The 12,941-nt window shown below is 35.2% G+C and overlaps 1 protein-coding gene and 1 long non-coding RNA gene across 3 annotated transcripts; one reads left to right on the top strand and one right to left on the bottom strand.

Annotated features, from left to right (window-relative positions):
- Positions 1-588: 588 nt before the first annotated feature.
- Positions 589-7,088, bottom strand: LOC109149893 (kinesin-like protein KIN-5C). 2 transcript variants are annotated; one of them, XM_019297892.1, is made up of 23 exons: positions 6,886-7,088; positions 6,623-6,752; positions 6,321-6,479; positions 5,883-6,238; positions 5,659-5,797; positions 5,406-5,503; positions 5,165-5,321; positions 4,739-4,808; positions 4,549-4,625; positions 4,231-4,284; positions 4,056-4,136; positions 3,865-3,976; positions 3,703-3,789; positions 3,437-3,612; positions 3,124-3,285; positions 2,917-3,024; positions 2,547-2,705; positions 2,382-2,465; positions 2,079-2,284; positions 1,647-1,748; positions 1,452-1,561; positions 1,197-1,348; positions 589-1,113 (listed from the first exon to the last, which is right to left on the bottom strand). In XM_019297892.1, the coding sequence occupies exons 1-23, from the start codon at positions 6,942-6,944 to the stop codon at positions 910-912; spliced, it is 3,042 nt and encodes a 1,013-aa protein (XP_019153437.1). In that variant the 5' UTR covers positions 6,945-7,088; the 3' UTR covers positions 589-909. The 2 variants fall into 2 exon arrangements, with proteins under 2 accessions (XP_019153437.1, XP_019153441.1); XM_019297896.1 differs by having other exon boundaries at positions 5,883-6,232.
- Positions 7,089-9,474: 2,386 nt separating this feature from the next.
- LOC109149909 lies at positions 9,475-12,388 on the top strand. The gene is made up of 3 exons (XR_002049037.1): positions 9,475-9,486; positions 10,137-10,139; positions 12,312-12,388. It is a non-coding gene; the product is annotated as an uncharacterized LOC109149909 (long non-coding RNA).
- Positions 12,389-12,941: the final 553 nt, after the last annotated feature.

Genomic DNA, 12,941 nt, shown 5'->3' with positions numbered 1-12,941 from the left:
ACAGATGTTATTTACAAGCATAATTGGGGTGTTGTTGGTCACATTTATGACAATGGAGTGATGTGGTGGTTATAAGATATAAGTTTCACTTGCTTGGTGCTATTGGTGGTGGTTATTAGGTTTTGTAATAAGTACGTGGTAATTTTTACCACAAACCTTATTTTTAAAAGTATGTATCATTCATTTTGAGTTGTATGGGTATATATAATTCTCTAGTATTTTTTAAAAATAATTTTGTATATTTACCAAATACCTTTCGGTGAAATGGCATAATTGGAGTTCGAACTCTAATGAAGATATTGACTTTTTGTGCTTCAATAGATCACGAAGTATGAATAGATATTACATTATAATAGTCAATAGTAACTAATATTATAAATAATTACAATCAAATTTTGTTAATCAAACTTACAAATCTAACATGTAAGAGTGAATTAAGTGGATAAATAACTACAATCAAATTTTGTTAATCAAACTTACAAATCTAACACATAAGAGTGAATTAAGTGGTGAAAGTAGATAGTAGCATCACTTGATGTGTATTGTGTATCGCGAAATGGACCGATCAAACAACCCAAAAAAAAACAATGGATCACCATAATATAATTATATTTATATAGCATTTTGTCAATGATTTTTTTTTTTTGTTACATAAACGGCGGAAAGAAAATGCACATCATCTCCAGTAACAGAATCTTCTACTACATAAAATGGATGCCCTGCTACAACTATATTCTGATGCTATAAGAACCATTCTCAAGTTGATGGATCCCCAAAATATACAAAGGCATTTTATCCCCCAAATCCCGAGAAGGGATTCAATCAAATTGATGAACTTACAACACGTTTGGAAAATACAGACACGCTTAAACAGCTTCCAAGGGAGAGAATGAATGAAAGTCTCCTCCTCTACTGGTTGATGTGTGAGAAAGGAGACCGTGGGATGAGCGATGGCTTTTGTTCTTTCCCTTTAAAGGAATCATCAAATGAGTGGTTTTCTCTGAATTCTTCCAAAAGCACCTCCATTGGCATGGCTCGGAGCGATTCAATATTCCCATTGCTTGGAACATCAGGCTCGCACCTTATTGGTGTATTTCCAGTTGGCTCGTATTCCTGGGCATCATTCGAGCACGTATAAGCAAAGAAATAACACAATATCTTGACCATTTTCACAATACACTAAAATAAGTGCATACCATGTATTTCTGCTGGAAGGTTTCACATGCCTTCTGCTGTATAGAAGTAGACTGCATAGAATGATCTTTCTGGAGTTCATCTAGTGTTTGAGACTGTGTGCTTGCAGTACTGAGAATATTAGATATACAACCTTTCTCTTGCTCTGACAAGCCTGAGGTTGGAGTCGAAAAGAATCACAAGAAAGGTTACTGAAATCATACTCAAGGCTGTAAACTTTTAGTAGACAATGTTGAATTCATAAAAGCAATATTTACCATCAACGAGTTGAATAATACTGTCACTATTTACTTTCACGTCTTCTTCAGCGGCATCTCTTGTGGAGTCAAAGTCCATCGCGTGGTCGTTGTTACCATCACCAATATTCCTGTAACCAAAGCGTAAGTATAGATGTAACAGCAGGACAGCATTATCATCTCCTTGAAAGAAAATCAAAGTAAATTGAGAAATACCTAACAAGTGAATGCATTGTTGAGACATGTTGACTGCCCATGTCATTAATAGATTCACGTGTAGTTTGCCACAGCTTCAAAGCTGTTTCAGCATTGCTTACACTGTAAAATAAAAGTCAGCAAAGGATTACAACTCAATTTAACTAAACCTGAATCCCATATAAAAGACCAGACTATTATATAAAGCTGAAAGAATAGAAATGAATAGTCTTGTTGAGCATATAATATATAAACACAATCCAACTATCAGCTTAGGGATTTAGTTGAGAGGTAGCACATGTTTCAATTTGGTATCAAAACCAACATTATGCAAAAGGTCATGGGTTAGAATCTTGGTGCCACCCAATAAAAAGAGACTGGACATAAATGTGCAACCCAACTATCAGTTTAGGTTTTTAGTTGAGATAGAGCACATGTTTCAATTAATCTTACCACTCATGCATGAGTTTTTCCATTCGGCAATGCTTAGCAGCAGAAAAATCAGCACTATCTTTGGTGTAATCTCCTGCTTGCATGAAGAAATCCTGCCATTTTCTTTTCGTGTCTACATTAATACCCTCCATTGAGGAAACACGTTCATCTAAAAATGTCTTATTTTCAGTCACAGTTTCTTTAAGAGCCAGCAGCCTTGCATCCACCTGTCACATACTCACATCAGTATAAAATATATATGTTATGAGTACAGACAAGAAAAAAATGCAATATGACAAGCACCACAAATTTAAAAGAGCATACCAGCTCTCTCTGTCGACACATGTGATTGGAGACGAGAGAATTCATATCAGCTATAAGCTTCTCTGTGTCTGATTTTGATTGCTCCTACATAGGACAACCTCAAACATGAGGAATTTAGCTACACACTCATACATTATCCCTTTGGCAAAACTGTTAAGAATATACCTCAAATGCCTTTTGAAATTCAGCAATAGACTTCATCTGATTTTCTTCAAATTTATTTGCATGCTCCCCAAGACTCTTTGATTCATCCATAAACTTGTCAAATAACTCTTGAATGTTCTTTGAGATATTTGTCAAGTGCTCAGTACTGGTTTTAAATCTCTATAAAATACAAAATTGAAAGACAAGTGCATTAAAATTAGTAATGAATAAAATTAAGATAAATGCTCAGGTGAAAAAGTGAAACTTCAACACTTGGTAACATCAAACAATATTTAATATTCTTGGACCAAGAATCACTGACAATATATCATTATCACAAAATAAAATAAACCAGGTAAGTATTCTTGGCAGATTAAATCATTATACAAACCTGGCGAAGCTCTCGAGAGAAATCTGCCATTTCACTTTGATGAGTTGACATAGTGATCTGTAGATCATTAAAAACTTCATTTGCTTTAACAGCCTCTGCAGCTAAAAACTGTACCACAGCAGGAAATAAGTGAGCACACGCATGTTTCAATTATACTCCATAATAGGTTATCACAAAAGTGAATAAACAGAATGTGTTGCTCCTTACTTCATCAATGGACTGTGAATTTGAAGATACCAAAGCATTCATGTCATCAAGTGCAGCATTAGAGCTAGCCTTGTGGAGCCTTACAACATTTTGCATGGCCTCAAAGTGAGAGATATACAATGCCTTTGAACCACTGACCTTCTTCTTCAAACCTAGGATAGACTACAATAGAAGATTTGGATTGAAATTAAGAACCTCAATGAAACAGAAACTGGCAACATTAGCAAAAGGTGAAGCAGAGCAGCATCATAGATAAAAAAGGATAACCAAAGAAAGCACAATGAAATAAATGCTGCTGAAAATTGTTGATTACCTTCTCATGTAATTCAAGGAAAGAATGACAAAAATTTTCAACACAATGAAGCTGTTCACTTTGCCGAGAAATTGATGTGGCCACTGTTTTGGAGAGACAATCAAGTTGATTCCCAAGCTCAGATTGGAAGCCATTTACCATTGATCTGTTGTCAGCATTTAGTTGGTCCTCTTTAGCTGCAAAATATCATATTAGGAATCTAGTAATTAGTTATTATTATACAATAAAAGCGGTTGATATTAGCTAGTTGCCACCAAACTACATACCAATTTTAAGAAAGAGTGATGCATTGTCTTGGAGAGCTTTCTCCAAGTCAGCACGTAAAACACAAGCTTGATGAGCAAGTGCATTTTCTGTAAATATCCAATGAAAGGGTTCAGAAACATGAAAAAAGACAAACTTCAGAGCCCAAATTTTCTCAAACATACCAGCTTTTTTCTGTTCGGATATTATAAAGTCTCGTTCCTTGAGGGAATACTGGCATCGCCTTAGATCTTCCTCTGTATTGACCAGCAACTTACTGGTTTGGTTCAAGTCTTTCTGCAACAAACTTCCAAAATAAGAACCATACAAAAATTTAGAAACTAGATTAAAATAATACAATAAAAATTGGACACACCTGAGTAGCATCTAGTTTGCTGGTCAAATCAAAGCACCGTTGAGCTTCAGCATCATATTTACCTTGCAAATCCTCAAATTGCTGCATGTTACAACACAAACATATTTACCACTAAATTAAAAAATAAATACATAAATGTTAGGATAAAAATAGTGTTTGTGTGTGTGTATTTAACCTTTTGCTGGTTCTCTAGTGTAATGCCCATCTGTTCAATCTGATCTGCCATTGCCTAAAAAAATACAGAGCGTCATCATCAAAGAGAACAATGCAAAACTAATTTCTTCAAACGAACTCTAAATGCCATGCTATTACATAAAGAAATTTGATCTAATAAAGACAACAACAACAACAAAAGTGAACTGCAGGCTACTGCATAGGGATACAAATAAAGTCTCAACTCCATCACTGGTTACAATAAAATCACAATGGTAAATGCCTTTGTCTGTTAAACGAAAAGAAGATATTGAAACTGACAAAAATAAAAATGCCTTACCTTTCTCTCACTCTCTTCCTGATAGTATCGCTCTTTCGGTATGTAGACACCATTCTTTTCACGAGCAGCATAAACCTCTAAAGAGAAACAGTGGAATGAAAAAGGATAGCCATTAGAGGATGCCTTTAATTAAAAAATTAAAAAAATAAAATAGATTTATCCATTCATCTTAGACAGGCATAGATATTACCTGATTTAAGCCGCTCAATTTCACCATAGAGATCCTTAATAAGAGTTGACTTCATCATTTTTTGATTTACCTACAAAGAAACATAAATGATAAGGGCTTAGAGCCAAAGAAATAGTAATTTGTCATACTATTGTATCAATTTACTTAATGTTGCTCCCTGGCTGGTATATGGTACGCCAAGGTGGGAAATATGAAGACAGACAAAACTAAAAATCATCTCAATCTTTGATAGGTAACTTTTAAAATCTAGCTAAAGCTTAGGGTCACTTTTCTTCTCAAAGTTTTCAGCCACTCCCTTACCAAAAAAAAATAAATAAAAAATACTAGTGATAGAATTGAATTACTTGGAAAGCGTACATGACATATTTTAATCATCAATATGTTAAACATAAAAAAGGATTTAGACATAATATGCAGATTTCAAACCTCAGGCTTATTCTTTATATTCTTTGCCCTATGTGCATAATCCAGCGTGCTTAGGGTCTCTTCAAGACAATGAACAGCAGGTGACACAGTGGCAATAATGCATGTCTTTGTTCTCCCTCCAAGTGAATCTCGGAGCAGTCGTGTGAGCTTACTGTCCCTGAAGTGTAACATGGCATTATGAAATGAAGCCAAGAGAGGAATTGAAAGTAACATTAAATGAAGAATTACCAATAGTCTATACCTATAGGGGACATGCCCCAAGTGTTCCACAAGAGCACTAATTACTCGTCCTAGTGTAAGTAAACTTTTATTTATTTCTCCAGCTTCTCTTGCACGTCCCTGATTAACACAGAAAAGACAGGATTTTTTATATAAGGAGATGAACAGAAAGAACAAAATGCCAATAGAAATCAAATCAATCAAATCAAAATAGGAATTTTTTATGTAAATAAAAAAAAAATTAATTATAACTCTTAGTGCCTCAAGGACCATACCTCCCTAGCACCAGAACGAGAAATGTTCTCTGAACCAGCCAAATCAACTAAATTCAGCTTGCCACATTTTATAAGTTCTTCTCCTTCAGGAGTTGCTTCCTTGATGTGTATAGTAATGGAGAAAAGTGAATGTGACCGACTGAAAAAAAAAAAATTCAATCAATCAATCAATCAAAATTCTAGCATACAAGTCAATGACACCTGAGTTTTAAAGAAAATATAACCTTGACTGTTTATTTAATAAGGTTTCTGCAGTTCGACGTTTTGCTGATCCCCTTTCAAGTAATGTGAATATCTCACTGGCACTAGTGACAATTTCCTCTTCAAGACCTCTCACGAGAACTCCACCCTTTCCATCTTCCATGAGTGGCAATTGTTTTTTCTGTCTGTCTTCTAAAGCAACCTTAGATAAGTCCTCAGGAGCTAACAAATCAGTAATTTCCTCATTGTATAACTCCAGAAAAGTCACTTTCACACTGTACTCTGCATTTTGACTCTCAAGTGTATCAAAAATTTGCTTTACTGCTCTAGGTATGACTCCTGCCCCTGAAGGCAGCTCTCCATTATGTGCACCCTGTCCCTGTCTCATAAAACCACACTAAAATCAGTGAAAAGTCACTTGAGCTACCCAAGCATAAAGATTTAAGCTTATCATGTAGTACCTTTGCCCTCTTAGAATCACCCTCCATAGTATAAGTCTTTCCCGTACCAGTTTGACCATAGGCAAAAATAGTGCAGTTGAAACCTTCTAAAACTTCATTTACAATGGGAATAATTGCTTGATCGTAAAGATCTTTTTGCTGAGCAGACGGACCAAAAACCTGTTTATGAACATTAGTCAGAGTAAAAACTGCACAAAATGATATGAATAGAAATAACATTTGCAATACAACACAAATATAAATTGACAAAGTAAATCAAGTAGATAGAACAGTAATAAGCATCATTTTCAGCAAAATATTACCTTGTCAAATGTAAAAACCCTATCAATGTGCTTCCCGGCAATGTTCTGCGAAACAGACACCTCTCTCTGATAATCATTGCAGGTCACCACCTGCGGCGCATTGTTCCTCAATTCATCATCACTAAACGGTCTGCAGAATCCCCAAAAAAAAAAAAAGCAGTAGAAAAGCAATGAATTTAACTATTCTCTTCGCCACGAAAATTACCAATCCAAATAAAAGAATCACCAATGAAATAAATGTGTGTATGAGTGGCTTGCAGTACCTGCAACGAAGAAGAACCTGAACATTCACTCCTTTCTCTTTATCGTGCCGATTCGACATCCCCGCAACACTTAGAGCTCCGCTTCTTCACAGGTAAGTTTGAATGTGTATCTGTGTCTGTGCGAAGTAGAGAGAGAGAGACTGCGTTTTCTTGTCGGAGGGATCTGAAAATGGGGGGAGCGGGATGGGAACGACACTTTTTGAATTTTTTTGGAGGCGCTCTTGCCGGTCAATCTGGCCGTTAGTTTTAGAAGGGCTGAGATCGACGATGGATATAACGACGTCCATTCCAGATGGAGCGTGAGACCCTCTGGGCTCTGTTTGTGGGCTTATTAGTTATTATGGACCACTCAGAATTCACAAATGGGCTTACAAAGAATCAGGCCAAAATCTAGTTGTACACCAAATGGGTCCTAATATTTGAAGGTACAGCAAATTTTATTTTTAAAATAGAGTTAATTTCATGAATGGTTGTTTAATTATTGATATTTATCAATTCATATTTTTCTTTTAATTATATCATAAACGACCTATTGACTATTGACATTTATTAATTTTCATCATTGTCTTTCAATTTGATCAGAAATGGTTCATTGATTATTGATTTTGTTCCAAAATTTGTCATCCAATTAAATATCTATTTAGGTCATGTTTGGTAAATGGTTGTTAGCTGATTGTGTTAATTAGAGGGTATAACTAGTTGATAACATTAGCTGTTGTAGAAAAGTATTTGGTAAATTAATTGTTAGCTGATACCTGTTTGGTATAATTTCTTTTTTTAAAAAGTTAATTGAAAAAATTGATTGGAGTAGCTTTTTGAATTTTAGTCTTTTGGAGTTGCAAAAAACTAATTAACCAAATACTTATATTGGTATTTTAACTAAATCAAACAATTAATAGTGATCAAATAAGCCAAAATTGGCCTATACGCAAATTTTTTACTAAACAGAGCCTTAGTACAGTAAACATTAAATTTAATGGTAACAATGTAAAAATAGGCTTCTTGTTGAGATGGCAATTTGGGTTAATCATTAGTGAAAATATGAAGAACCAAATTTTACATAATTACCTTTAAATTTAATGTTTATTAAACATATATTTAATATGGCAACTAAATTTGAAACAAAATCAATAATTAATGGACCATTTGAAATTCGATGATGAAAATTTGATAAATGTCAATAACCAATGAACCATTTAGGGGGCGTTTGGTTCAGGTTATATAATATAACCAAGGGAATGTGACATTCCAAAACTCATATTCCTATGTTTGGTTCACATTATCTCAGGGAATCTAACATTCCCCAGGAATGTCACATTCCCTCCACATAGGATTTTGAAGGGAATGTGATTCCCTTCAATTTCTAAGGTTATATAAGATAACCTTGGTTATGTTAGTTTATCTCTCTCTCTCTCTCTCTCTCTCTCTCTCTCTCTCTCTCTCTCTCTCTCTCTCTCTCTCTCTCTCTCACACACACACACACACACACATATATATATATATATATAATTATTTTTGTAATTATATATTTTTTATTTTTATTATGTTAGGTTAGCATATAAAATAATTTTGTTTCTCAAGTTCAATATTTTAGTTAACATTTTAAAATCATGTAATTATATATGATACCGTTATCTTATTTATTTATTTTAATTTTAAAATTTATTAAAATATATGAAAATATGTTAAGGATATTATAATGTGTGAATAAAAAATAACACTAAACCAAACATGATTATATTACATACCCCAATTTTAACCAAACACAGGAATCTAACATTCCCAGCAATCTAACATTCCCTAAGGTAGGGGTGTGCATAACCGACCAACCCGACGGGTCTGCCCGACCAATTTGCCTGTTTCATTGCTTCCGATCCGAGCCTCCATCCGAATAGCCATAACCGACCCGCTGCCATTAATATTAGCGGTTATATTGATTCGGGTAGGGTGTATAAATTCTCTACCCGAACCGCCCGATCATCCGAACAAAGCGCTAGGGCTAGAAATGCTTAGTATAATACGGCGTCGTGTAGATTGTGTATATAATCCACGCTTCTGCCTTAGGGTTTCTCACTTTCTCATTACATCCGAGACTGCGCAGTATTCCTCTTCACTCTTCACTCTCTCACTCTCTAGAGTCTAGGGTTTCTCAGATCTCACTTCTCAGTTATGAGTTCTCCCGTTTTCTCTCAATCTCTGAGACTCCGATAGTCCGATAAATGGTCTGGTGGAACCGTGGAACTGTGGAAGCCCTTTATCTGATTCTCTATTGAGTTCTCTCTGGTGGAAGCCCTTTCTCAGTTTCTCTAATTCTCTTCATCTCTTCATCTCTTCACTCTTGACTCTTTGTGTGAGTATGTGGTGGAAGCCCTTTATCTGAAGCCCTCGTTGAGTTGTTCACTGGCTCATTGAGTCATTGGTGGACGCTTGGACGGACTGGAGTCACAGGACGGTGGTATCAAACTGGTGGTGACTTGAAGGCCCTTGTTCTCCAGGGAAATTGTGTGAGAAAAGCAGTAAATCACTAACCTTAGTTATTTTAATTTTTATTTACTCATTATAATGTGAATATGTGATATATTATGAGATTATGATTTCTGAGTCAATGAGTCTCTGGGTTGTGATTTACTGAAAATTGAATTTATTTACTTGTATAGTTGTATTCTTAATACTTGTATACAATGTGACTATGTAGGAATGTTAAATTTTGAAAATTATTTTGGTGAAAGCACTAAATGATGATCTCTGTTGTCTTTCTTGTTTATGGATTGAGGCCCCTTAAATACTTAAAGGTTAAATGTTTTGGTGGAAGCTGAATGCCTGAATACATGCTATGTGTTGTCCATATGATGAGCATTCAGTGATTCAGAGACCTTTGTTGTCCACTTGTCCATACGAATGCCTGATGGAATTGTGTTGCACTGCAAATTGCTTAGTGCTACACTGTTAAATACTTAAATGTTAATATGTGAGTTGTGACTTGTGACTGTCTGAGATTCTGTAAAATGTTTCCCATCTCTTACTATGTGTACTGATAATGCTCCACTTTTAGATGGATAATATCAGTATGCCTAGTTCTGGCTGTGAACAACCTACAAATCCTACAGCTCAAGGAGCAGTAGTGGTAGAAGCTCAAACTGTTGACAAAAAAACTCAACAGAATGTGCTGCGTACTGCTGGTGTTCCTGAGAAGAAAAGGAAACAGGTTGAACTCAGATCACCAGTTTGGGATCATTTTCAACAGATTAAAGATTGTAATGATGTCACTGTACAAGGAAAGTGTATATATTGTGCAAAGGTATATCATTGTGAATCAAAAAAACATGGTACTTCATCCTTAAGGAATCACATGTTTAGCTGTATGAAAAATCCTCACTCTAAAGAGACTAGGCAGTCCCTTCTAACATTTCAAGTTGTTGCTAGCACTGATGCATCTGAACCACCTGTGGGAGAGTTAGGGACATGGGTATTTAATCAGGAAATCATTAGGAGAGCCTTGGTAGAAATGATTATAATTGATGAACTTCCCTTTATATTTGTTGAGGGGCAAGGGTTTAAGAGGTTCATTGCAGTGGCTTGTCCTATGTTTAAAATTCCATCTAGGTGGACAATCAGTAGGGACATTCATGTCATATATGAAGAAGAGAAACTTAAGTTAAAGTGCTTGTTTAGGGGACACACTCAAAGAGTCAGTGTTACAACTGACTCTTGGACATCTATACAAAGAATTAACTACATGGTAGTCACTGCACATTATATAGATGAAGAGTGGAAGCTTCACAATAAAATTATCTCTTTTGTCCCTGTTACTTCACACAAGGGTGAGTACATTGCAAAAGCACTTGAAACTTGTTTGCTAGAGTGGGGGCTTAGGAATGTATTTACTGTGACAGTAGATAATGCTTCATCAAATGATACTGCTATTGGTTTTTTTAAAAGGAAAGTGTTGTCTTGGGGATCATCTAATGTGAAGTGTAAGTATCTTCACATGAGATGCATTGCCCATATTCTGAACTTGGTTGTGCAAGATGGGCTGAAAGAATGTGATAGTGCTGTGAAGAAGGTTAGGGAGGTTGTTAGGTATGTCAGAAATTCACCTGCTAGGTTGAAGAAATTTAGGGATTTGTCAGACTTAATTGGGATTGAGCAAAAATCCTCTTTGTGTCTTGATGTGCCAACAAGGTGGAATTCCACCTATATGATGTTACAGTCTGATCTATTATACCAGAAAGTGTTTGAGGCTTATGAAGAGAGTGATAATTCTTTTAAATCTGATTTGGGTTCTTCTATTCCTGACTTTCTGGATTGGGAGTCTGTGAAAAACTTGGTTAAATTGTTGAAATGCTTCTATGAGATGACTATCAGGATTTCAGGCTCTTTATATGTGACATCTAACACCTTTTTCTCTGAAATATCTGATCTGTATTGTATATTGAATGGAATGGTGGAAGCTGATGGTGCTGTCAAACGAATGGGGACTAACATGAAAGCAAAATTTGAAAAATATTGGGGTGATATAGACAAAATGAATTGTATGATTTTCTTTGCAAACATTTTAGACCCCAGGGACAAGTTAGAATATATGCCAACTCAATTAAATCACATGTATGGTGTCATAAAAGGAAAGGATTTCCTTGAGAAATTATTGGCTGCTTTGAATGAATTGTTTGATGATTATGCTGTTAGTTATAGTCCTGTTGTTGTCCCAACTTCTGGTTCTGGTTCTGTAACTTCTGTTAGTCCTTCTGTTGAGGTTGTTCAGTCTGCATCTGTCCTAGTTGGGAGGCCACAACATCTGTTGAAGTCTCAAATTAAGAAACAAAGAATGGAAAGTGGTGGGAGGAAAAAAACTGAGTTGGAATATTATTTGAGTGAGGCAGTAGTTGAAGAGGAAAATTCATTTGATATACTGAGGTGGTGGAAGGTTAACTCTAGTAGATTTCCTATCCTTTCTAAGCTTGCTAGGGATGTTTTAGCTATACCAATTTCAACTGTTGCCTCAGAGTCTGCCTTCAGTACATCTGGGAGGGTTTTAGATCCTTTTAGGAGTTCTTTAACTCCTAAAATTGTGGAAGCCTTGGTTTGTACCCAAGATTGGCTTAGGCTGCCAAATACCCCTATATCAGTTGAGGAAAATCTAGAAGAATTAGAAAGATTTGAGAAAGGTAAATGATTCTCTATATTCTATACTTTATTAATTCATTGTTTCAATATAAGTTTTTTCAATTAACTGAATTCTCACATTCTTCTAATTATTTGATTTATTGCAGGTTTAACTGTTGATGGTGGAAGTAAATCTGGTGGGAAGACTGTTGGTTCTACACTTCCAACAATTCTTGTAATTGTCTTCTCTACTCTCTATATATTTTATATGATATTAGTTATTCTTAATATCTTATATTAAGCTGAGTAACTGACTGTGATAGTCTGATGTTGAGGCAATGAGGCTTGGTAACTTCAAACTTGTAAGTTGCTGCCCTTGATGAGTTTTTGGCCCCTAACCGCAAGACTGCGCTGAAATCTTGTTAAGTGGTGAACTGGTAACTGTTAATGTTCTGTTTGCACTTTAGACTGTAGAGGCTTGGTAGCTTACAACTTACTTGCTTGTAAGTTAGTAAAGTTGCTACCTTTTGCAGTTTAACCAGTTTTGCATTACTGTTATCTTTGAGTTTTGGTATATTTAATTTCTCTAATTATATTATGGCAATGATGAAGCTTCCACCTATGATCTGAAATAAGGATTAAGTTGGTATGTTGCTCAATGATCATGGTGACATTTGTAGCAATTTGCCCTTAATCTAGACATTGATATGGAAAAAAAGCTTACTGAGCCAAATTTATAATCTCAATATCTCATTCTCATATTATCATTTCTTATGTAATTATTATTGTTGTTTATTACTTTACTAATTTGCACTAAGTTTAAACAGGAAGAAGATTAGAACTCAGGTTTTAAAGTAGGATCAAGATGGCTTTTTGATGACATTGATCAGGAATTCAGGAATCAGGAATTCAGGATGGCTATTTGATGATATTTTGATATCTGATCAGGAATT

The sequence above is a fragment of the Ipomoea nil genome, unplaced genomic scaffold (genome assembly GCF_001879475.1).
Source record: "Ipomoea nil cultivar Tokyo-kokei standard unplaced genomic scaffold, Asagao_1.1 scaffold0268, whole genome shotgun sequence".
Lineage (NCBI taxonomy): Eukaryota > Viridiplantae > Streptophyta > Magnoliopsida > Solanales > Convolvulaceae > Ipomoea > Ipomoea nil.
Note: the sequence above shows the minus strand (reverse complement) of the source record. Positions and strands in the feature narration are given on the sequence as shown.